The sequence below is a fragment of the Corvus hawaiiensis genome, chromosome 5 (assembly GCF_020740725.1).
Source record: "Corvus hawaiiensis isolate bCorHaw1 chromosome 5, bCorHaw1.pri.cur, whole genome shotgun sequence".
NCBI lineage: Eukaryota > Metazoa > Chordata > Aves > Passeriformes > Corvidae > Corvus > Corvus hawaiiensis.
The window spans coordinates 38,283,165-38,310,128 of record NC_063217.1 but is presented as its reverse complement, the minus strand read 5'-3'; the positions used below and the strand labels follow the sequence as shown (position 1 = coordinate 38,310,128).

The following is a 26,964-nucleotide window of genomic DNA, read 5'->3' as shown; positions in this document are numbered from 1 at the left end:
GCTTTCCTTAACATTGCAATTGTTAAGGTTCTTCAAAAATTATGTATAATGTGTTTCTGTATGATACTCTATATGTGCTTTCATTTGACTTGATGCAGTAAACTTAATTATTATCATGTATAGAAAATACAGTTTAGCAGAAGACTTAGTTACATTCACAAAAAACATTTTTGGAGTATTGTTTTAGCCTTTTGGTCTTCAAAAAGACAACATGATGTTTGGATTCCTAAAAAAAATAAAACCCAATAAATAGTGCCTACTTTCCTGTCATAGCTTCTTTCTTTTGAGGATATGAATTAAGTTTGCAAGTACAAAAGTCTAGTATAGTTATCTCAATGCAGTTTATGACTGAAATATGTGTAAGGTGACTTTCTTTCTTTTCCTTCCTGTTTTCATTAAACAAGCTGACAGAGGAAAATTATTGGACTAGTGAAACCATTTGTCTGACATCCAGTGAATATATGTGAAAAGGCAGAGATGTATGATTGTTTTGCTATAATTTGCTTTATAGACACTAGCTCATCAAACAATGCCCTGTAATCACTGCTTCTCAAGGAACAGAGCTACCTTTTGGATGTAATTATGTGACACAAAGTTGTCTGCCCTGCATGCTTGCAGTGAAGTGGTGTCTGGGGGAATCCATCCTCCTCCTAATATAAAGAAAGTAAAAAAAGAAACTGCAGTTCTAAGAGTGACATTTTGTTCTGCCAACCTCTGTGAAAGTTCTGCTGTCTACAAGGTAAAAATGAACTTTTTTTTTAGGCAATCTTCAGTAAAGGTTCTGCAGGTGATGTTGAAATGGGAATAGTAAAACTTGTCAGGAAATTCAGTGGAAAAATGCTTAGATTAAAAAAAAAGTTAAAAAATCAAGATGCATATCTAAGGGTCATTATAAGTATTCTTAAAATATGGAAACAGTCTTTCTCTTGAAATTTCTCATGAAATGGTTTACGTTTTTATGTTTTTAAAAGATAGCTGAAATAATTTCAGGTTACCCTGACCATTACTTCTATTTTATGCGCTAATTAATTGGATAGCTTGTATGTGTTTTGGAAACTACTGTTAATGTATATGAGGTTACTGATACTTTTAGTTGCTCCTTGCATTTTTATTCCATGCCAGTTTACAAAAGGTGAGACTGATCAGAAACACAGTGGGTACTGGTGTATAAAGTGGGGAAGGAGTAGTCTCCAGAGGGCAAGTTGCAGACACTAAAAGGATACTGATTCTATTGTCATCCCAGATCTCCTTTCTGAGCAACCCTGGTTATTGAATACTTCAAGGATTTTTTAATTGAGAGACCAAATATTCTGCTGCTAATCTATTTCTAATATTGTCACAGGAAAAGAAAAGAAGCCTCTAAATAAATAACGTTTTAGTTTATTTGGATTTTCTTTCTATATATTTTGTTCCCAGCTTTTACTGAAGTGGTTATACTGGAAAGAAGCCCAGAATTCATATGCTTCACAAAAAGAGTGAAAGCTGTGAGTAGTTAAAGTTCTGGAGGGCTGACGTTTTAATTAGCTGCTATTAATGAGTAAGTTAAGCACATTACTAACATACTGCCACTTCAGTATGGTATTGAAATGACTTTTTTCTCCCAGTTTAGACAATGATCAACATTTTAAATTCTGTAAGAAACTGTGATACAGATCATGTTTTCATGTTTTTTTTCTTTTTTGGAGACTTCTGAAGTCATACGCAGAAGTTTTGAGACCCTGAGCGTTTCTTGGCAATAAGTTAATTTTTCCCCAATTCAGCTCTGTTTTGCCCATCACAGCAGTTGGTGAGTGATCTCTCCCTGCCCTTATCTCAACCCACAAGCCTTTTATTATATTTTGTCTCCCCTGTCCAGCTGAGGAGGGGAGTGATGGAGTTGCTTTGCTGAGTACCTGGCGTCCAGCCAGGGTCAACTCACCATAGTAGAACATCAATTCTTTATCCAGTCCAAGTCCTTTGTCATAATTTCTCTCACTATTGTGAAGATGTTGGTTTACTATTTAAGCAAGTACAGGAAAAGTTAAATTAAGCATATGCAGAAACACTTTCTCTAAGTTAAATGACATGCAGGGATGAATTAATAGCAACAAAATAGACAAACTAAGTGGGGTTTTTTCCTCTCTGGAAAATGTGAGGTATGAGGTATGATGATTTCTTTCTGCTTTTCTAGTTTTAAATGTACTTGACAACTTAAATGGTGGAATTTCTTGTAATGCATCTGAAACTTTACGTCCTACTCCTCTGTTACCTGTGGTTATGGAGGGCTAGGGAATTGTGTATGCTTGTTCTCTTAACGTGGTTGCTAAAGATCTTTCTCCTCAAAAACCAGATTTATTGAGGGGCTTTTAATCATACAGCCATAAGTAGAATTCAGAGTTACTGTGTGCTGCATAAATACATCATAAATATGCATAATGGAATTTAACATTTTTTAAATTTTCTCAGTGAGAAAGAAATTTTTATGGACTTTCTTCATATACACCTGAAATTTCAAGCTGTGCACATGTGAGACTTTGTGTTGGTACTTGACATTTTTTTCTGTGTGTGATAAAATTAGAAAGTATTGTTTTGGTTCACAAACAAAATTTATAATTTGAATGTCTATCCTTTAATAATACTAGTTGAGTTCTGTCATTTATATAAGATTTGGGGAAAAAAAAGACTGTAATTTTAAAATTTTGGCCTTCAAAATACATTTTTATTTGCTTCCTTTAACCCAGATATCAACAAAATTAAAAAAAAAACCCAGCAAGTACTTTTGGCTGAATCCCGACATCAGTTTTCAACAACTTAACTTATTCAAAGAAGTTCCCAATGGACATATTGGGTTCCTACTGAATTATGCATAAATGTGGCCTTAGGATAAACGTTTAGTTGTGTTCTGTAAGTGATGAGTTGTCCTTTTGAATGGAAAATATTTTAAACTAATTAGTTTAAAATTTGTTCAGATCCTGGCTGAGGTGGCTCATGAGGTCTCCACTTCTGCCTCTGCCTGATTTGACAGCATATATTGACTGGAAATTTCAGTTGACTTTGGTACAGGAAGTTTGCTCAAATTTGTGTCAGGCATTGAAAAATAGTTAGCGTTAATTAGACTTGTATTTTTCAGAAAGATGTGAATCAATGGCAAGGGAGGAAAAGGGCTGTGTAGAGCTCTGCTCGTAGCAGGTCAAACATTAACTTTAGCTCCCCTTACTACAGAAATGTCAGTCAGTTGTAAGACTTTTTAAAATAAAGAATGCATTTTAAACCACAGACTGAATGATAAAAGGCAATACGAATGATTGCAGCGTTAGTATCTTTTAAAAGAAGAAGGAAAGGCAGTAGCTGGGTAGTGTGGTACTAGTGAGTATATGGAGCAGTATATGTAGTATTAAAAGTTTTCAGAAGAGTAATGTGTCTGATTTTCTGAATGAAAACATGAAAAAGAGAAGAGCACTGAGATTCAAAGTGTTACTTTGGGTGTGATAGAACAAAATGCATTTTGTTCTAAGTAAAGCAGAAAGACTGATGCAGGCCAGTCCCAAGAATATGACATCACTTGTTTCAGTTTTTTATGTGGGTTTATATTGCTTACCTTGATGTTAATTCTTGCATCTCCTAATTTGTAGGGGTGCCGGCTTTTTATATTAACACAGGTAATTATTTGCATACTCAGCTTATAATGTATAAATCTCAATGGACCTGAAAAGGCAATAAACCACTTACGTACTACCTGTGAAACTTGCCCTGAGTTTGCAAATGCTGCTTGCTCATTGTCATTCTTCTCAGATTTACGGAAGGAATAAGTTTGTCCTTGTCACTGAGTCACCATGTGGGGAATCAGATGGCTTAGTTCTGCTTCTTGGGTCTGCCTCAAACTTTAACTGTGAATATTTACTATCTCCATATGTAAGAATGGTTATAATTTATATATATATATATATATATATATATACACATTTTTTGTTGTTGTTTTCTAGGGGTGTTCGTGGTTTGTTTTGTTTTGGGGTTTTTTTGTAGGAGTCATGCAGGCTAAATCCAAATTTACTGGGAGCTGTGACAGCTCCTATGTTCTCTGGAGGATATACGTCATAGAATAATGCTTCATGTACAAGAGTGACTACACTTGTACACTGTTGACTCACGCATAGCTAAATTCATTTTTTACAGGTTATTCCATCTTCTTCGTGTGACAGCCACAAAGCCAGCTTCTGGAGCTAGTTTAGGTTGAATTCATGAAAAAAAAAGGCAAAAAAAAGATTCCATATTAAGAAATTTGTTCCATGGAACATCCTATTTGTTTTCCTGTGATGATATACAGTAAACAGCACATGGTTATAATATGTCTTAGAATGAAGAAAAATAGAGAAGCAGGGATAACTCTTACATTAATTGTTATGACCCTATCATTTTGTATTTTGAGGTTTTCTGAAACGCTACCTGTGCAACTGTAATTCTGCATTATTTTGTGGGTCTGTTTGGTTCCTGTACCTAACCCTGTTAGGGACACTTTAGTTTGAGCTTTTTCAAGATATCAGCTTGACCGTACACATTAATAACACCATCTGGCACTAGAGACTATTGGAATGCCATTCTTGAGGCATTTTGTGTGACTGAAACAAACACCTTACCATTATTAGTACATTTTTTTTTTTCAGGTTGTGTTCCATAGTAGATACTTTTTATCCTGAGAGATCCTTCTGTTACTAAATAAACTGTGAAGCCTTTTTTATGGTTGAATTCTATTTCTCACACGCTTGCTCATTCAGTATTTGGCTCTGATTAATAGTATACAGCCAGTCTGTTCTAATGTTAAATGAAAAAAACATTCTGGTGGCTGTGGCGTTTGGTGATAAGTAGTTAGACTAAACAGAAGATGTACTGTGCATCCCTTGGCTACAGAGTTATGATTAGATTCAGCTCAGCCTGCAGAATACTACTGAGGATATTGCTTCTCTGCTGCAGTGATAGAGAAATTCATATCAAAACAGCATGTGTTGCTGCTTATCTTGCATTGTACCCTGTGGCATTCTAAATACACTGGACAAAATACCAAATTGTATTGGTCTGGTTTTTTCTTTTATTTTTGCTAGACTTATTAAAGTGGAAATGGGGGGAGTAGAATGAGTCTTTCTACCCAGCAAGCCATTGTAGTACTTGCAGCAAGTTTTAAAAGCCATATCTTTTAAGAAAAATTCTATTGCTTATTTTCGTGAAATGCTTATTCGGACAGTTGACTTTTCAGGGTTCATATGCAGTCATTCTTCTGCTAAAATAAACCAATCCCACTGGTTTACCTCATTATATATTTTAAAGCATTCACTTACCCCCCCCCAACCCCCCCCCCCCCGTATTTTAACTCTGCAATATATATGTTGGAAATTTAGAGGCTGCATTTTAATGTTTCAAATGAATGAAAAATTTGAGGGGTACTTTACTCTAATGTTCCATAAAGCACAGACTATAAGATTTAGAAATTAATTATTAATTAATTGAAAATTATTAATTGAAAAAATCCACATATTTAAGGTAAACCACAGTTTCTTGTTTTTATATCACTCACTTCATATTGGTTATTTGAAAGTTGTAAGATACAGAGTTGGATTTTTCCAATGGTTACTTGTATAATGCCATTTTTCTGCTAGGACACCACTGCCAACAGCAAAGGCCAGGTTGCATTTTAAAGTGACATCTAGTAAAATGCCTAGATACCTGCAAGAATTAATCTCCAGAGCACTGAGCTAATTATTTCTTCTTGAAAATTAATTAACTCAGCAAACATTATTTTATGACAGATAAACAGGTAACATATAAGAGCAAATTCCTGAAGTATAACAATAATAATTTTGCAATCCACTTCGTCAAGGCAGCAGCTGGGCCAGCTGATTGTTCCCCACTCCTGAGCCAAAGCCTGCCTTACTCTTGGGAGCTGTGGAGTCCTGCAAGGCAACAAGCCCCAGCTGAATTTTCCAGAGCTTTGTGCTGCAACCTGGGGCTTTTGACACTCTGCCAGATGTTGCTGTTGCTTGCTCCACTTGGTACACTCATTCACTCTTCTGCTCATTGCCACTACTGCATTTTTGTGGTGCTCAGCCTGACCACTGTCACTTTGTATCATTTCCTCTTGTTTCATATTTAAAAAAATGCACATGAAGTGCTAACATGTCTGTGATATATACAGAATATTGGTAATCAGCTTCTCGTGCTTCATGGAGTCTTAAAAAAAAAAAAATCTAGTGCCATTTTTTCCTTGCAGTCTGACACAGAAGTTATGATCTTAAATTAACATGAAGAGTTGGCCCAGGCCTATTGAGTCTGTGGAAATCTGGAAATTATATTTAATACAGTTACAAGGCTGCAATTTACTTTTTTTTTCCACTTGGATATTTTTATAGAAATGCTACTCAAACATCTGTAAAATAAGTACATGTCAGAACTTCCTATTTGTCCCTCTCATTTCCTCTCTCTTCAGGAACTACTCTTCCTTTACCTACTTCCTACCGACTCTGGGTTGAGGAATGGCAGAACACATCACTGCTATAAGTAGAGATTTCATTCTGTGTTAGTAACAGGTTCCTTTCATTTTCATCTCATGTGAATGATAAGCAAGCAATACTCCAAAGATCCAACTACAGTACAATATGAACGTACTCTTCTAAATTTTTTTAAGGAGCATGTTCTTCTCTGTTGGTTCTTTTGTTTGGTTGATTGGAGGGTTTTTTGGTTGCTTGTTCTTGTGGTTTCATTGTTCTGTTGAGGTATTTTTGTTTAGTTCTGGCAGTCAAAATACGAAATTTAAAGTTACATGTTTTTTCTCCCTTTTTCTCCCAACCTATGCTATTTGTATAAAGACATTCCTGAAGAGAGAAGCAATTTAGTTCATATTTCTCCTGCCAATATCGTATTACTGTAGCAGCAATCCAGAGAGGACAAAGCCTCATATTTGCTCCCAGTAACATCTCTATACCATTTACCAAGGACTACGTGATCCTTGGAGAGAAAACCTGTATGTACTACTGTCATCTGAAGATAGATAAAATAGTAGGGACTTTAATACTTTCTAACAGAAAACTGAGTGAATTTTTGATTGTTGTTTTCTGTAGTAGTTCAATATTGAAACTGTAATAAATAAATTTCGTTATATATTTGTAAAGAAATAATTTATTCTTGCTTAAAAATTTATTGTTCAGGATTTCCTTGACAAGGTTTTTGCATAAGTAAGATTTGATTACTTCTGTAATGCTAAGAAAAAGCCTTTTATATTGCCTCAGATCTTTACAGAGTTATGTAATAAATAATTAAAAGTGTTGTAAATCTTACTGCAGTGCCTTTTTAAGCTGCTAAAAGGTAGAGTAGTGATAAAATAATTTTTAAAAGATACTTTTGATCCTATTTCCATTGATGTAAAATCAAATAAATTCCTTTCCTATAATATAAATTAAGGTAATGAAATTGTACAACTGAGTGAGATACTCTGAGAAGTTTAGGAAAAGTAGAATAAGTTTGAGATAAATATACTTCTGTTTCTGATGCAAGTTTTATGGACTCTGAGGGAAGCTATATTCAGTTCTTTTATTTCTCATAGTGCTCATAATGTTGGGATCCACCTTAATAGATGACCAGAGTTGTATCGATCATCTCTCAGAGTCATGGTATCATTTGTTGCATGCCTATACATGGATGCCACAGTTCTCTGGATTGCCTATGCCGTTGTTTTACTACTCATACAGTTAGAAAAATGTTCGTTACTTTCAACCTGAAAGCCATTTTATATACATATAAATATACACCTACAAATTATCTGCAACTTGGGTAGTTCCATTTGATATGAAGGGAATTACTTTAATGTGAGACATGCAGTTTTAATTCTGTCTCCGTAACAAATTGGCAAAGATCCTTCATGCATTTATTAAAGTTTTAATCCATTTTATTGGAAATTAACATAAATGTGCAAAACCACAAAAGGCACTTGCTCAAAACAAGCAATTCCCTTTCTAGTATGAAAGGAGAAGGTGATTTCCACACCCTGCCCTCCTGTGAGGAAAAGGAATGCAATTATTTTGTTTGTACTCAAATGGAAATTCACTTCCAAAAAAGCAGAATGTGCTGGGAGTTTGAGCTGCAAATCTGTTTTACTTATCTAAAGAATATGAAGTTGATCTTCACAGTGAGAGATGGGAGACTTGTATACAACTGTGCATTAGGAAAACTTCAGTAATTATGTAAAAGATACCACAGATTGCTTTAGAGTTTTTGCCCTCTGTCTTGGCCAGTTGCCATATCAGGGATGAAAAAAGTTGTGTGAAAGTTTAGGTGTCAAAATGACATAAGATCTCCGAGTCAAATATTTTTAATCTGTTGCTGATCTTTATTTCCCATTTTACTTCTCACACTCTTTCTTTGAGGCTGATGTGTGATTGCATTCATTTGGAATTTGTGTTTTCTCTGTCTACCTTTGCTAAGAAATATACTCACTCACCCCTCATGGGGCTTCAGTTCTGTGTAGAAAGATTGCTCTAGAAAGATCTGTTCTCACTGTGAGAACTTCCATGGGAGAGGATGGGGTTGGAGTTCATGTGTGATGAGCGCAGATGAGCTGTGATAGATTCTCAGTGGAATATTTAGAGATAATTCCTCGTATATAATTTAAAGAATGGCAGAATTAACTTATCCAAAATAATAAAATGCGCTATAAGTAAGAAGACTTAGTTATTTGTAGGTTCATGTATTAAAACAGACTGCTTGCATGTACTAAAGCATTTAGCACATGGAGAATTCTTATTCCCTACTGCAAATGGTTTAGGGTTAAAGGATGCTTGAATGCTTGAATTAAAGGCTATGCTTAAATACTTCTGTGAATTATAGTCTTGGCTTGGTGTAGCTGTGTAGTCATGCCTGAGTAAACTAATAGCAGTGAGTATAAACAGTAAATAATTCAGAGTTGTACACAGTTCTTCCCCACAGACACTGAATGGCTGATGTTCTTTATCCACTTGGTTTCCTGTGTTAAGATGTCAAGCAATTGCTTAACTTCTTGAACTTACATGGCAAAGCCAATCTTTTTTACCATGCCTATTGAATTATAAAGAATGTTAATCTGAATTATAAAAGCAAAACTCCAAAAGAGAACCCAAAACACCCTGAAATGAGAACCTGTTGCCGTGTGTTTTCTTGTTTATAATTTTAAGCAAGTTCCCCTATCCATTGCATATGGAAGTAGTGCAGAACTCCTCTTCTGTTGCTTATTCAAATTGATTTACAGTTGATCTATTTTGATGGCAATACCCCTGTTCTCTTGATAATTATAGTACCTAGCAACTGTACCAATGTGGCTGTTCTGCAATTTGACTTTTGTACTGAGTTTACAGAATGGTTTTTATTTTCTTGTTTCACTTTAATCATCTTCCCTTTGTACCATCTGTTGAACAAGAGGGCTTCTTCTTCTTCTACTGTACCTGCATAATATATAAGCAGAAGATGCTTAACTGAGGTGTCCTTGAACTATCAGATATCACAAGTTGTCAAGCATAGAACTGAAAATCTTTAGGATGTGTTATACAGTGTATGGTTTCCTAGGAGATAGGAACATCCCTGAGTAGGGCTAAAAAAGTCTGTACAGAGTATCTAATACTTGGCCAAGCCAGTACTTTATCTTGATGTCTCTAATATCTTACTTAACCTTTTCTTTATCTGCATATCTATGGAGAAGCATTTTAAGATGGTGTATGAAAACTCTTACAATAACATAGTACTAAGCAATTCAGGGATGTTAACTCCAAAACCATCATAGTGCCTTAAGAGGAAAACCTAGCATATTTTCATACTTGCTTACATTGATTACTGTAATCAATCAGACTAGTAATTCTGTAATCACAAAGGTAAGACAGCACTGTGTGAATGAAACTGCTGTAAGGCTTCCCATGCAGTGGAACATTCTGATGGGATTTTTGGGCCCAGGTTGAATACATGTGTCATTCTTATTATTGGGTTTCTCCCTTCCTGAAAAATCAAAATCCTGAACTAAAACTTCTGATTGTCCTTAGTTCATGAGGTTATTTTTACTGCAATTGTAAACCAGCCTCAGAGAGTTAGTATCAAGTCTTAGTGCTGGATTGATTTTATCCATCACATTTGGTTGAATCTCCTTTTAGATGTAAAGAGGCCAAAAAATTCACCATTGGACTTTTTTACTCTCAGTTCCTACAGTACTTTATAGCCTTGTTACACTTTCTGTATTGCTATTTTGCCTTCAGACAGAAGAGACAATATAAGAGGGCTTATATCTGTCTATCAATAAATTTAAAGCAGTCGTCTGTAACCAGTAATGGGAAATTATACTTAATCATGGTCCTTTGCACCAGAATTTTACTCTTGCTGCATTGTGAAGTTTCCCATTTTTATCCTGGCATTTAGGTCCACGTCCAAACCATTGTGCAGTAATAGAAATTACTGTCTGACACGTAGGAAGGTAAATCCTCCTAAAAAAAAAGAGTTTTCTGTGCTTAGGATGTTTTTTTAATGCTGACAAGACTCATACATGGCACTTTTCTCTACAAAGGGAATCCTTCAAGTCTAATGATCACCCAAAAGTCTTACTTAATTTTTTTTAACATTTATCTTCTGACCTCTGTATTTCTCTCCTTCCAAGGTCATTCATAAGGAATAGTCTCTTTTTACCTTAGCTCTTTTAGAGAAATTAGCAAACTGCTTCCAGCTGGATCTGATAGATGGCTCGCCTAGCTAATGATCCTTAGCTAATCAGGAGGAACTGCAGGGTGAGAGAGCAAGCACACAAAAAGCTGGGAGAAATAGTCACAACATTTATAAAAGGGCACAAGCCGCTGTTTATACTCTACATGTGTATTTTAATAAAGTGTTAGGAAAGAGTCATGCTTCACACATTCTAGTGCACCTCATGGCTGAGCTGTACTGCATAAGTGCAAAAGCAATTTGGTCAGATCCTTACACAGCATGATAGAAGAAAGTTCTGCCCATTCCTGAGTTGCTCTAGATAACAACCATGATATCTATGCTTTTGGCTTATGCACAGTGATAGTGCTCCATATTGGGTGGGAAAGAATGGGAGACGGGTTTAAAAATGCTTGTCTTCAGTCTCACTAGCAAGGGACATTATGAAGAAAACTCTACTCTTATGAAAAATATTCATCTCCTGAAGACCCAAATGGACTCATTTAAGAAAAGCAAAGCAAGAATCCACCTCTCTTTGTACAGGGTGAATAGCTGGAATACACAGGAAATCTTATAGAAAAAAGAAAAAATTATTTGCAATAGTATCTTTTAACCATTTATTTCAGAATTTTCACAATGTTAGCAACTACCTGGATAAATCTCTTACCAGTTAAAATATTTACTTTTGGTCTAATTAGGATATATGCTGAAAGAGAAGAGCTAAAATTTCTATGTCTTGAGGGTTGAATGACATTAGCTTAGTGTTACTTTATTATGAATCATATTTGATACAATTGTACCATTGAACTTTGAGTAGTACTTTGACTCATTAGCTGCTTTTTTAGAATCATAGCTCCTCCCCATTATTAGCATGAAATCATAACGATTCACATAGAAGCTTAGTCTCAGATATTGCATTATGTTAGTATGTTGTATACATTTGGGGATAAAAATGGCAAAATACCTGTTAGGAATGGAATAGCATAAACAGAAAGTGTTTCATGATACAAATTAATTTTCCCTCCTTGTAAGTAACATTATTTGTTTTCATTAAGAATTTAAATGAAATTAAATATGCACAAGTTTTGGAATAAAAAAAATTACTATTTTAGCTGAAAAAAGTCTAAAATTGAGTCACTACAGCACCTTTAGTTGTGTATTCTGTGTTTTTAATGTCTTGTGCAGTGTGAAATAGAGCACTGACAAAGGCTTACGGGCTTTAAGAATACCACTGGATGTTTCTCTCAGCTTCTGGTTGCTTTGCTCTTCATCCACTCCTGTAGCTGCTCCTAATTAGCTGAGGATCACATGCCCTTGGTCACTTATTGAATCCAGCTGATTAATTTCTCTGTAAGGGCCCAGGTAAAAGGAGGTATTTTCTTAAGAGGGAGCCTGAAGGTAGAAGGACAGAGAGGTTATAACGTGATCTATGAGATGTAAAGGAAAGCATATCTTCTTGAGAACCTGAGTAGGCTTGAAGGGTTTTGCAACTCTGAAAAGTAGATCCTCTGCAAAAATGGGAAGAATAAAAGTAGTTGAGAAGAATTGAAGGCTTTTATATTCTGATTTTCTTTGAAGTGTTTTTATTTGTTCTCTGCTCTCTCACTGGAAGAGGTAGAGGTATAGTAGCCTGAGGTGGGTACTAAGGAAGCTGAGTGACTGATGATGAGAATTAACTTGGGAATAAAAACCTGGAATAGAAAGTCTGTGCTTTGCCAGGGAATAAGCAGATGATTTCTTTGGGGAAGCACAAAGTGACCAGTTTCTGAAACCAGCTCCACAGTGCTGTGACATTAGAAACACTGAGTACATCTGTCTTATCCCTGGGAGTGCAAGGGTATTCCAGGAGCCTAGAGCAAAATGTCTGGTTTCCTTGCTGTTTCTTCTGGAAAGTTGGATGCCATAAACTTCAGTGCTAAAGTTGTAGTCTGAAAACATGAGCATGTGGTAGGGGTGCTATAATGTAAAGTAACTCAGTAACTGGGTTCCTCATACTGATTGAAAGGCATATTGCTGGAACTGATCCATTTGTTCATAATTTTATTATGAAAGAGAAAGGTCTTAGCTTAATTTATAATTGAATTTTTTCTGTATAAGATGGCTTTAACCGGATTGTGTGTCTGGAAAGAGGAAAGTTAGATGAATTGGGTGAATTCAGAGTGACTTCTGAGCCTTGTTATTTGTACCTACTTTCTGGTTTTGTATGGGAAATAACAGGTTTGTTGCTAAAGACAGTGCGAGAAGTTTCTTTGAGGTGTTCCAGGCACAGTGTACAAATTGAAGCTCAGTGTAACTTTTTTTTTGTTGTCATAGTACATTTTTTGCTGTCAGTTTGAGGCAAATAATTGTTTTGTTTTGTTACAGGGAAAGGTGAACATGGAAAACCGTACCCTCTTACAGAGGAAGACCACGATGATTCTGCTTATAGGGAAAATGGCTTCAACATATTTGTTAGCAACAATATAGCACTGGAACGATCCCTGCCGGACATCCGCCATCCCAAGTATGTAAACTGTTTCCTGGACTATTTAATTTTTAAGATTTTATCTTTGTATATCTCTAAAGCAGTTGTTTTCAGGAAGGTAAAACATGAACCCTCAGTCAACAAAAACAATTATTTCTTTAAATAGGAAGTGGAAAATTTACAACCATTGTTAAATCATTTGCTCTGTCTTTTAATGTCACTTCTTATCTGATTAGTAACACATTAAGACTATAGAAGGCCTCTTTTCATTACAGAATGATTTTTATTAAATTTCTGTCTAATGAATTGTGCTAAAAAGCATTCACATGTTTCTCATGTTCTCATTTGATTAAAAGCTGCAGGTCTTTGGGCTGGCGAGCAGAGTTGTATACAGTTTTTGTCTGTGTTTGCAAAATGTTTCTTCTGTTTTATTACATAAAAAGTTAAAACAATCCAATAGCTGCAGGTTGCAGGGTGCTTATAATCAGCTGATTTATGTAGTTTAGAATTATGTAAAAACAGAATGTGCACGAGGCACAGGCAGAATTTGAGGACACTGGATGATGGTATTGTTCCCTAACAGCACTAATATAACACAGAGAAATGGGATAAAGGTTATTCTGGAAAATAACCGCTGAGCTAAAAATCATCATACAGCAAACCTAACTTGCTTTTCATGTTCTTTAATTTTTGGCTCCCTTATACAAAGAGTCAAGCTTCCTATCTGTGATAGGAAAAGGGACACTTTTGCCTTTCTAGGCTCCAGGCTCTTGTCCTCTAGAGCCATTCTGAACTCTGGAGAGAGAGCTGATTTGATTTGTCTCCTTACCTGGCATTTTCCCCCTCTTTTAATTGGATGATATGCAACTAGTGTATGGGAGAAAGGTACAGGAGTGAAGAAAATATACTTGTGAAAAATCTCTGTGACTGTTTGTATTTTTCTTTAGATACAATTCTCTCTATTATACAATGTTTCACATTAAGATATCTTCTCATTTCTTAACTTATTTTGGTATAAAAAGTTTTTAGAGAACAGAGCAGAACTTCTTGGCAGAAGTTCTCAGTTCAGGGAGAAGAGAAATATCATGGCAACTAACACTACTTTTTCTGTCAAATGTGCAACTTTTTCAAAGAATGAATAGTATATAAACGTTTGCGTAGTAAGAGTTTAAAAAAATTGACAGCAGAGGAATTAACCTTTTGTTAGAAATGTTTCTAATTTAATTTTAATTGTTAATTGTAAAATAAAATTGTTGCATTGTTTGGAGAAAAAAACTGTTTCAATTTGTATACATTAGTATTGTTTGCATAAAATTAAGTAAAAAGAAAGATATTGTTATAACAAGCTGTATGTTTTATGTAAGTTCTTTGCTTTCTGCTTTGCCAAATTACCAGAAATTATATGATGAGTGCTTCCAAGAAGCTCGAGTTTTAATGTACAGCTGTATGGCTTTGAAGCTGTGGTAGATTACATTGCTGGTATAATAAATATGTTCATCTGGCAACCTCCTCTGTTAGCGAAACTGCAGAGGACAGTTACTAAACACAAAAGGAAGCTGTCAGGTTTATCATCCCTTTGTGGTTTTGTACATTGGTCTTTTGGCAACCTCTTTCCTACCTGCTGCTGTCCTCACAGTCCCTGACATTTCCATGCATGTCCCCAGAAGTGATGTGTTGTCAGAAGCGGCGTATTAGGAACGAGTCAGTGCCACACCAGCCTTTCTCTGCCCTCTTTTCCCCAGGACAAATCTTTTTGTGGCTTGCACCTAAAGGTCTCGTTTGGGAAGCTTGTATCCTTAGATGCCTTCATTGCTTCCATGTTCCGAACAGCTGGCTTCCTGTGGCGTTCAGTGAAATCTCGTATGGGGGATGTTTTAGTAGTGTCCTGGCTGAACTGACTTGAGTCACGTCCTGCTAACCTTCCATATGTTAAACACTCATAACACAAGTAGCCCATTAGTTAATTGACTGTATCACCATCTAAAGGTAAAGAGAAAAAAAAGGTTCTTGTGCTATAATTGCCTACTAAGTAGTGCATCAGTTAAGGTGACAAAACTGGGCTCAATACTTCTGATAGCTATACCTTGAAATGTATTTATTGAACTTCCAAGAGACATTAAGTCTCACAATGCTTTCTGACCTACTGTTAGAAACAAGCACATCTCTTGGCTGCTGTGTGTTAAATATGGCCAGTCTCAAACTGCACTTCACTTTTGGAAATGTCTTTCTTCAGAAGTGGTGTGAAATGTGGAGTAGTTCACACGTTATTGTGCTGGTTTTGGCTGGGGTAGAGTTAGTTTTCTTCATGAATTTGCATGTCATCCATGCTAGAGGCTGGGACTAAACCATGGCAGTAATAAAGTTGCTTTCAGAGAAACTACTGGAAAATTAGGTAATTTCTCTCCAAGAAAAGGGTGCTCTTCAGTAGCATTATAGTAGATAAATCAGGTATGGTGTAGCAGGCAGGTCTGGTTTGAGCATTATAAAGGGTTTGGCATTGTGGAGCTTCTAACTGCTTTGAGGCTTTTAAGTACCATCTTATGCATGTTTGTGAGAGATACTAGTATTATAAAGTTTGAGTTTTGATCCTCTGTTTCTATTTAGTGTATGCCATTTGCGCAGGGAAAATGGTCCTCCTCTGCTGAAGACTGGTTTCCTGAAAACACTATCTATCATGTGTTTTATAGAACCAAATAGAATGGTTTTATTGCTGTCAGTAGAGAAAATTCACAAAATAAACCTTCAAATGCAACAAAACTGAGTGGTAAATCCTGTAATTTGAAAAAAACTTACTTAAATCAAAAGAGCAGCTGCAGTAGTTTCTACATGCCTCTAAAATAACTTCAAAAATATTTTATTCCAAAGTCAAACCAAAGAAATTTTAAGAACCACTTCCAAGTGTTTGGTTTTCTGGGAAGTATGCAAAGACAGCATAAAAAACTTTCCCTTTTTAATCCAAATAAACTTTTCTGAGTCTGTTTGGAAATTGGGCTCAGGATTTGCAAATAACACCTTCTGGCAGGGGGATGGGTAGAGCTAAACAAATGTTTAGATGATTGAGCTCTTAGAAATTCAGGTTTTCAAAATTTTTAAATAATATTCTTATGTTTTTCCTGTGATGTTTAAAACACTTCAGCAAGATGTTATGAATGATTCTTCTTTCCTTTTTGAGACAGAAAAATGTGTGTGCTGTAAAAAAAATCCATAGAGAAATGAAACAGTTAATTTCTGTTTTAAGGCTGACTTGACCTTTCCTGCATCCTCAATATGTTTTTTTTGCATCCCTCTAGTGTCTCCTATGTCTTTTTTCCATCTCTCATAGCTGTGCTCAAAGAATATTTTTTCCATTTTTGAGTAGTCTTTGATGTTTTGTTTCTGCCCCACTCTTGTGAGAAAGCCTTGGCACAATGGGTGCCAAGCTATATTAGCTAATTCTCTGTTCTCTGCCCACAGTCACCGCTGTCTTTAAGTTTAAACAAAGAAACAATCAAACAAAACAACTTTTTTTTTTACCCCCCAAATTCTAAATAACATTCTGAAAGAGGCTTACCACCTCATTTTATTGGGTTTCAGGACTGATTTAGTGAAAGTAAGAGTTCTGGTCACCCTAAGTGAAAGGCAGCATTGAGTTTTGGGTACTATTCAGAGAAAGCGATGGAATTAATATTTAGGGGTTATAAATTTTGTACCAATGTAAGAAATGTTTCAAAACCCACAAGAAGGGTGTTTTCATTCATTTCTTTTTTCACCTGCTTCATGCTACTTTCTGTGGTTTAGAATACAACAAACCTTCTAATGCTAGGGAAAAAGTTGGCAGTACTATTTTCTATTGTAGAAAGAGAAATGCTACTTATTCTAACATTGAATGTACCAGTTAAAATTAATTCTTATCTTCTCCACATTATCAAATATTCTGCTATTAATACCTGTTTTGTTCAAACAAACAAAAATGAATCTGACTTGCATTTTGAATAGCATTCTAAATGTGATTTTAATGAGGCTTGGGGAAAGGATTGCAATCACTAGTCTGAACAGTGAACATGTATTTTGTGATCTATCCTGTTTCAAGCTCTTAAGTTTTTGTATACTAGACAATCCATTTTTAAGCCTTTCATTATTGAATCAAGGAATTCAAGTTAGTCCCTGATACCAATACAGTTGCAAGCTTTATAGTTTAAAATATTTTGTTTGGTATGTTTGTATATCTTAATTTCAACAGCAGGTCTCCTTTTATCTAAAATTTGTAGATTAATTGCTGCTAACCATGTCCTGGAGTGCATCAAGCACAGCATTGAGAGCCAGACAAGGGGGGGGGATTGTCCCACTCTGTGCTGGTGCAGCCTCTCCTCGAGTCCTGTGTACAGTTTTGGGCACCACAATATAAGAGGGATAAAAAGCTACTGGAGAGCATCCAGAGGAGTATCATGAAGATGAAGGATCTAGAGGCATATGAGGGGTGACTGAGGTCACTTGGTCTGTTCAGCCTGGAGGAGACAGAGTGGAGACCTCATTGCAGCCTTCCTCGTGAGGGGAAGACGAGGGGCAGGCACTGATCTCTCTTCTGTGGTTACCAGTGACAGGACCCTAAGGAATGGCATGAAGCTGAGTCAGGGAAAGTTTAGGTTGGATATTAGATAAAGGTGGTTTTTACCCAGAGGGTAGTTGGGCACTAGAACAGGCTCCCCAGGGAAGTGGTCACAGCACCAAACCTGACAGAGTTCAAGAAATGTTTGAAAAAATGCTCTAAGGCAAATTTTGTGATTCTTGGGGCTGTCCTGTGCAGGGCCTTGATGATCCTTGTGAATCCCTTGCAGCTCAAGCTATTCTATGACTTGGCTAGTCTTAGATCAGGTGTGCAAATCATTCCCAGCTTGCCTGAGTGATCTATTGCAAGATATCCCATCCTTTTAAGGTTTCCCTGGGCGTAGATAGATAGATTCATTTGGTAATGAAGTTCTTACCATTTTGTTGTGCATCAAGAATGTCCAACCTGATTCCTGTAATTTCTGGTTTTTAAAAGCCTGTGTGGGCTGGAGTCAGTGTTTCTAATCCTTTTTTGCTGGTCTTGCTCTTCCTATGTGAAGGACTGGCCCTTCATTGTCACTCCCAGCAGTGTTTCTTTTTGGAAGTCTGAACTATGTTCATTTTTCTTAGGCATTAAATTTTTCACAACCCTCAGAAGAAATGCATTTTCATAATCAAAGAAATAAGAGGGTTTAGCTAAGGGCTGTTAAATCTTCTGTGTCCTGAACACTAATGAGGTTTTATTTCTTTCTAATAACAAACCCAAATTTCATTCCATGGGTTCTGCATATCTGAAACTCTCCTTTTCAGTAGCAGAAGCTGAGAGAATGCCTGAGTGCCTCTCTCAAAACATTTGAATGCAGTGTGGTTGGCCTCCATTGTATTTTTAAAAGAGGCTAAAGTGAATATGTAATGGGATTTCTCCAGGCAGTATGTTTTTTGATTGACTCCATTTTTGTGTTTCTTAAAGTAGTTGTACTTAAACCATAATGATGTTTTAGTACACTTTGCAAAAACTAGACTCGTGGGAAAGGGATATGGTTAGATACATAGGCAGTAGTACCTATCTGAATCCCCAAAAAAAGTAGTTATTGCATTGTATTTAGTTACTTTCTTTTTATAAAAACAGTGCATTTGTCACAATCTAGCCTATGTATATTGTCCATAAGACTAAAATTTTAAAGTTTGTCTTTAATCCAATACTCCAAGATAAATTTGAATTAATTCCCTCAGCAGTCTGAAAGACAGACTTGGGTTGTCCTGCCTTGCTAAAAAAAAAAAAAAAAAAAAAAAAATTAGACTAAATAATTTAAGTATGCTGAACTTATAAATATTTAATAAGTCTTATGGAAGTAATTAGTTGTTTCTGTCGCTCTTCTGTTGAATTTTTGATCATATGGTGGAAGAAACAAAGACAGTAGAAGGTTTTTTCTAGTTCTCATTCATTTTGGGTAATCAAAAATGTCTTCAGACACACACATGTTGCATTGCTTCATGCTACTGATTACTAGTATTAGCTTAACTTTTTATCTGGACACAGAGCAACTGTTTAAACTCAAGTTGTGTTTTTAGTGGGTGGGTAGTGGAAAAGCTGGAGATAATTACTGTGCTTTTCAAACTGTTTTGTGTAGTTACTGAATAATATAGTGAAAGTGAAAAGTCATGCAGTCCAAAACACAATAGGCAATGACCCTGTTTCCAAGCCTGACCTGATTGTTCTCTGCAATTGCTTCACAGCATCCCATTTGAAGTGCAGGTCCTCAAAATAGGATCAGGAATATATTATACCCGAGAAAACCTATAGCTTTCTGTCTCTGTCATGCCTGCTGTCACTTTCTCTGCAGGATGTGTATTGATAGTAACAAATCACATGGAATAATTCCCAAGTGCTTTCTGGGTGCTTGTGTGTCTTTTTTTTTTTTTTTTTTTTTTTTTTTTTTAGGGCAGCAACAGCAAAAATGTGGCTGAAGATTGATGATTCCTCTTCCATCCTTTTATTGAGAAATAGGCTGCAGTGTTAAATAGGCCAGTGAGGAGAGTCCAAGCCTGATGGGTCTGTTTCTCTCTACTGAAAATTATTTGATAAAAGAAATAATCTGTTTATACACATGGGGAAAAGTAGTTCTTCTGCATTTAGCTGCCTTGCATGTTACTTAGAATCCAGTAAATCCTCCCACGCCACTGAGAAAATAGCAAGCTGCAGTAAACATAACTGTGAAATCTAAACTTAATGGGAACAGGAATTCTGAAGCATAATTACCCTCCAGCCAGTTCTGTACATCTGGGATAGCCAAGTCTATTAGCATTTGGCAATGATTAAAGCTTTTAACTGTCATATAATACAATAGCAAAATTGGAAAGTACATCCAGCTTTGCTAAGATTTGTGAGAAATGTGAGATGTTCTGGGGTTTTGTATCTTTGAAGTTCATAGGTGAAAGTGATGATATATGTTGTTAATATAGTAATTTTATGAAGAGCCTCTGTACACTGTACTAAGCCAGCAGTACATTCTCAGTGGCAGCACAATTAGCTGTTGCACCTCATGTAATAAGGATAGCAGATGTGCAGCAATGCTGGATTGGAAAAGCAACTTCTATTTTGCCTGATTTGATTGTGAGTAACCTTCTTGAGCTCCAATTTTCTGAAGGCGGTGCTGGCCACAGGACGTGGTACTAGAGAACTTACTGATCTTGTTGGCACATGTGGTTCATGAGGCCCAACAGCTTTTTCACAGCATTTGCTCCCTTGTCTACCAGCTGTGATTTTGGTATTATAGACCCTGGTCAGACCTATATTGCCTGTTATATCTTTTATTGTGTACACTTGATGGTGTTGAGAGAGGTGTAAACCTGACCACGTATTGCAGTGAAAGGGAGTGGTGAAGAGATGTAGGTAGATCACAGAAAGACTATCTTTGAAAATTATTTTATGCTTAAGCAAACTGGACATAGTAACTCCATAGGCCTGATGGGATGTACCCATGAATGCTGAAGGAACCGATGTCTATTTGAGGCACCTCTCAATGGTCTTTGAATGATCACAGCAACTGAGAGAAGTACCTGAGGACTGATTCAAAACTGGGAGGACTGGCTGAGCTTCTAGAGGGTTCCTAGAATATAAAGGGAATATAGATGGGATACCTTTGGAATATAAGGCCAAGTGATAAAAAGATAACTAGGATTTCTGAAATAGAAGTTAAAGGGTAGTTGAATGTCACAGTTTGGTTTGTTCCTGAAGAAGTATGCTTTAAAATGCACTTTGAAGTGACAAAAACCTGAATGCTGATCCTCTTTCTTCTTCCGCCAGGAAAATGACCTTAGACTCAAAATAGAGGCTTTTTATTGATCATGTTGTGGTCTGCCTTACTTCTGAGACACCATCAGATAAGCATGCTAGGTTTGGATGAATTAATTTTGAATACATTTTTATTTCTCTGATCTGCTCTTGCAAAAAAAAAAAAAAAAAAAAAGTGGTTGGAGGGTGTTTGTATTAAATAATGTATGTATTAAATAAATTCTGCTGTCTATTATTTTTGAATTCATAGGTAACAAAGTGCAAGGTTTAAGCTAAAATATAATTAGCGTACTAGGATGCTTTCTGATGTGCACTTGCTAATGAGGAATTTTGAGATGGTATAAAATGATTACATGTATTATTTCCCAAGCCTCCTAGACTTAATACATATAGGTGAGTAGATAAGTTTATTAAAGCATATTAATATATTTTTTAAAAAATTTATAACATCTTTCCATAAGTGATGATGATTTTAGAACTCACTGTATTGTGAAACAAAACATTGCAAACATAAACATGCTTTGTGTCAATATGGTTTATCTGATTCTTAGACTCTTCCCTTGGTTAGAGGAACTTTTTGGTTTGAAGGACAACGTGAGGCAAACTCACAGACTTTGATTTCTTCAGAGACACACAGTGCTGCTGAAGAGACTGTATACGACAAGCCAAAATGAGGCAATTTGACATAAAGCAACAAGCACCTAATTCAGCTCCATCAGTTCTGATGAATTCCATGCTGACGGAAGTCTACATAGAGCACAGGATTTTGCCTTCTTAGTTCCCAAGACATGCTGATAGTGCCTTTAATAGCAATTTCACAAACAATTTCTACTGTACAATTTAATCTTTTTTCTTCTTTTTCGTGAAAATAGCATTAATGCTTTGGAGAAGGTTTACTTGTTCTAGTAAAGTGTTGTGACATTTATTGAGGCCTATACCCAGTAATGCCTGCTTTCTGCCCAGCTGTGAGTCACTGTGAAAATAAAGATTACTTTCCCTGCCATCAACTCACACCTAGGCTAATTTCACAGCCTTGTCAAATGGCAGGAGAAATTACTGGTTATCACTACTTAATCAGGCTCTGTTGACAAGACTAGATTGGAACAGAAACATGGTGTGACTGAAGCTTGTTGCTGTAAATTGAATACTTGAACATGCTAAGACAATTACTATGTAAATTTCACTGGGAAATGTTTTGTCCTGGTAGCTTATGGAGGTCTTGTCAGTACCTGGGAGCCCACTGGGTGCTGTAGTTTCTTTTAACAACGGGAAGGAAAGGGTCAGATCTGAAAAAGCAGCTTAGCTAAGAGAGCAAGAGCTGATGAAGCCAGTAGGGAAAAAAAGGTTGAAAATCTTTCTGTTTTGCTTTAACTTTCTCTGGCACTTCCTGTAAGAGGAGAAAATTAGTGGTGGGCTACTTTTATGATCCAGAAAGTGCCATAGTTGGCTGCTACCTTGTTTCCTAAATGCAGCAAAGGGATGTCTGTGAGACACTTAACTTCTCCTCTGTTATTATCTATCAGAGCAATTTTCAAGGTTGTTGATGTGTTTGGAAGGCACGGAGCCTGGTAACTGACCACAGCATTGCTACTGGTATCCCTTAGTGTGCATAAAACATTGTTGATATATCCACAGGGTCAATCAAATTGCTGCTTTTATGAATCAGCTTGTGCTGTCAAGTGGCTGGAATGCTGCCAGCACTGCTCTCCTTTCTCATCATTTTAGAAGCCTGTATTCTTTCATTTTGTCTTCTACAGAGGCAGTGTATTTCTGCATGTTTCTGTTAACTGTGAAGCTGTAAAGATGGAGGGTTTGGACGTTCTGCATCTTTTCTTAAGCTCGTATGATGTTTAGGCCATCTTTTCCCCCCCACATATAAAGTTATCAGGGAATTAAACAGGAACTACTCCTGTTCCTTGAAGTAAAAGGATGCTGTTATTAGTACCCAGTAGAGTAAGCTAACCTAGAAAATGAAATCATAATAGTCTTAGCATTTATAATAGTGAGTAAGAAAGAAGTGTAATTATAACTTCTTTTCACATCTTCACTTTCTATGAATAGTCCTCTTTTCAAGTTGTATTTTAAAAGTGCTGGCTGCAGATATCTTCATGGTGTTTCTGGGACATCTCTTTTTCTTCCTCAGGCAGGTTAATATTTCAGGAATAGAGGAACCTCTTGCTATTCTCTTAACCTTTTAAAAGTCTCCCTGCAACCTTGAAGCCAACTTTAAAATTGTTTTGTTGAAAAACTTGGTTTTGATTCTTGTTTCAAACAAGCAGAAGAGTTCTGTATCCTAAAGGAATAATTAAGTCAATATTGAGTGTTTTAAACTAAGGGTGTGACTGTGTATTACTTTTATGAATAAGCCTTGAACTGCTGGAACCAAGTGCCAAGCTCCAAAAATAAACTGTAGGAGCAGCATGCCAAGTACAAGCTGATAGAAAGTTCCACTTTATCAGTTATGTGCATTTAAAATTTTTTACTATAGAAATTGTTTACGAATAACTTCTACTTTACCTTTTTTAAAGAACTTGGGTTTCATAAGTAACCATTTTCTGGTGACTGTGGCAGGTGTGCATAATAAACAGTACTGTGCAGCTTTCGGAATTCAGTTTTTCAAAACAGTAATAAATTACAAAATTGAATCATAAGTGTGATTAGTGCTTAATAAGTATCTTAATAAGTGCTTAATTAGTATCTAATAGGAGGGAGAGAGGAAGGAGATTCTTTGGACAGAGATTGATTTTCAAAGCAGTTACAGCCTCAAAATGTGGAAACAGCTTGTAGACTGGTAGATAGGGCCTCTGTTTGTAAAAATCTCACCCAGTAGTCTCTGAGGGACTAATTTAATGATGTAGTGATAATCTTTGATAGGAAATACTAGATATTAAGTTCTGAAATATCATAGAAAGAGAGACTAAATTGGTCGAGGACAGTGATATTTGAAAGCAAAATTCAAGGTTCATAACTTTTGATTCATTGTAATCTTGAAAATGACATTGTATCTGACTCATCAGCAAATTCATCATTTGATGCCAGTTTTTGGTTGTGGTGTTTTTTTTTTAACACAAGTGTTAACATTTGTAAAATATTTTTTTGCAAAGTCCACATGGCTAGTGTTATTTAATAATTCTGAGTATTTGTGCAGGGGCAGTGCATAATGCCGCTTGCATGCCCTCTTCTAAACTCCCTTTGTTCTGAATGGTAATGTAATAACTTCAGTAAGAAAATACATGTGTGAGCTACTTAACTAGCAGGATGACTGTTGCTTATCATGGTTATTTTCTTGCTGAGTGTGTCTACTGAGGCATTTCAGACATAACACAGAATGTATTCTGACATTTAAGACTTCAATAAATAAGCTTGAAGAAATCTATTATTTATGCCAAGAAATTTTCCATTTTTTTAACCTTAGCTACTGAACCTATTATTCAGCACTGTTCCATGAATAAGTGCTAGTGTGCTGCACTAAAATAATGTTATGTTTAAATGCAATAAAAGAGGCATCTTTAGGAAAGCTTCTGACGTACATTACTAAGGCCAATCTGTAGTATTCTATTAAGGCTATAAAGAAAATGTTTCTGCTGAGTAGGAGCTCTTTTCTAGTTTCAATTGTCAGCTTCTTCACCCCCTTGAATAATACTCCTACCATGAGTCCTAGTTGCTTCTTCATATACTGTTGCTTCTTCATCCCCTTGTCCCCTCCCAACTTGTTGATTCAGGCATTTGGATACTGCCCTCTGAATATAAATGACCTTGCTTTCCAAAGGGCTTAAAATAATCTCTTTGGCGGCAGCCATTTATTTGTTTTGAAAAGTACAACCAAAAGACCGGTAGTTACTTGACTGAACTCTTTCTGAAAAGTTCTGCATTTTTAAGTGTCTAGGATGAGTGCATTGTATAAAAATACAAAAATTTCAAGTATACGCTTTCTTTAAATTAGAGTTCACCTAGCAAACACAATGGACATCCTCTTCCCGGTTTGCCTTTGTAACAGGACCAGCATGCAGTTGGATCATACTATAGAAGCAAATTATTTTGGTTTAATAGTTAACTTGCTCTATGGAATAATGATAAGCTATTTTTTTTCCATTGTTATGTGTGATCAAATGTGTCACTGTGAAATTCTGCAATAAGCTGGATTCCCAGTCTCCAATAAGGAAAGTATTGGTAAGGGATTCCATAAGATGAACTGAAGATGATCAGTAGTATAGGCAGTATAGTCTTGAGCACTGAAAGCCACTGTCTTTTAAAGGTCAGGAGAAGAGTTGGCATGTTACTTGCATATGATGAGACTGTGTGGTGAAAGAACAAGAGAGATAACATACCCATATGTTGCTGGATTCCAGTCTGGCTGTGAAATGGGCAAGCTGGTTGAACTCACCAGCCTAGTCTGGCAGCCTGTAGAGCTAGGAATAATCCCAAAATCACCCTGTGGAGTAGGCTGGGGGTCTGGGTCTATTCAGTTAGGATGTACCGCAGGATGTGCAGATGTTTACTGTTATACCGCACTGGGTGCTGATGGTGTAGCATGGCACATACCTAGAGTTATGAACATAGGTGTGAGCTAAGCTGACTGATCAGCATGTTTTGGAATACTTTGTGGAAGATGGCATCAAACCTTGAGCACTAAAACTTCCAGTTCTGTAAGTGATCACTTACCAACCACTTAAGAGGAAGCAGCATTAGTCCTGTAGCTGAACAAGGTAAGCTGAGGAAGAGGTAGTGTGAGGTTTCTGAGCAAAGTGAATGAGTGGTGTCTCAAACATTAAACATTAAAAGTACTGCTGGACTGAGCTACTTGGTTATGTAAAGAAACACAAGTATGGAGGTAAGGATAAAAGTGATGAAAAATATAACAAAACCAGTGGAAGACTAGTCAAATAATGTGATGTCCTCTTAGCATCCGTAAGTATTTATCCTCTTATCAGTATGGGAATGATGAGCATACATACACAGCCAGAGCTGATTACAGAAAACACTTTCATGGAAATTATTATGATCAAAGCCAAAGTGAAAAATCAGTTTGGTATACTAATTTCAGGTAGGCTGATTCGGTTTTCTGCCCTCAATCCCAAAATTATAAAATATCATGGCAAGTTTCTCTTCTGAAACTTTGTGTGTTTTTATACTGTGTTTATACTAATATATATTTCATTCATACAAGCCATTTTACAATATATCCAGAATGAGTTAACAGAGTCAAATGACCTGTCTTCATCTTCATTTGCTATTTAATTCAGTCTTGTTAGTGCAGGGTTCTCATATGTTACTTTAAAAGTTAATCCAGTTTAAAGTGCCACTAGGGCAAAAACTAGTCCTGATGGAAACAAGCTAAAAGTAGCAAATAATACATTACCATTAAAATTATTTTGAAAGACTTAGTATGTGTACCCATTTTTCAATTCACCACTGATTTTTTTTCTTTTTTAATTCCTCAGTCAAAATAGAATGTGACACTAAAGCTCTTCAGTAATACATTTGCCTTTATCAATCGAGCTGTGATTTCATAATCAAAAGGAGAGCTTAAAGTAAATTTGATTGACATCAACTATGTATCAATCTTTTCTGTGCTGAGTTATGTCTTGGAGCAAACCCTTAATTACTTCACTGAAACTGGCTGAACTGCCTATCCGTCCATCTTAAATCTACTAACCTTTTTTGAGTATTGATTTTAGGATTTATTTCCGGGCCTCTATGGATTTCCTAGTATTTCAAGCCTCAGTGAATATCAGTGGACACTTGAATGGCTTGGACACATTTTTCTGCCATTCAAACTACTTGAATGATACTTACTGTCCACATAGAGCCTACATTCATCTAAAGTGTGCAAGTAATTTGCAGTGTCTTTATGTGGAGGATGACAATTGGAGGTCATGTGTGCAAGTACTAAAATTTGCTAAATTGATACAAGTTTGACAGAATTTTCCACTAAAATTTTGAGGCTCTGGGAAAAGGTACAATTTTGCTCAATAGCCTTTTAAATATTCCTATAGGTAGTCAGTTCAGT

General features: G+C 36.2%; 1 protein-coding gene across 1 annotated transcript in view; it reads left to right on the top strand.

The window, feature by feature from the left end:
- GALNTL6 (polypeptide N-acetylgalactosaminyltransferase like 6) overlaps positions 1-26,964 on the top strand; it is a 442,063-nt gene that overhangs the window by 170,705 nt on the left and 244,394 nt on the right. Inside the window, exon 3 of the mRNA XM_048303651.1 lies at positions 13,036-13,174. Within this exon, the coding sequence (XP_048159608.1) occupies positions 13,036-13,174 (139 nt within the window). The remainder of the gene's footprint in view (positions 1-13,035; positions 13,175-26,964) is intronic.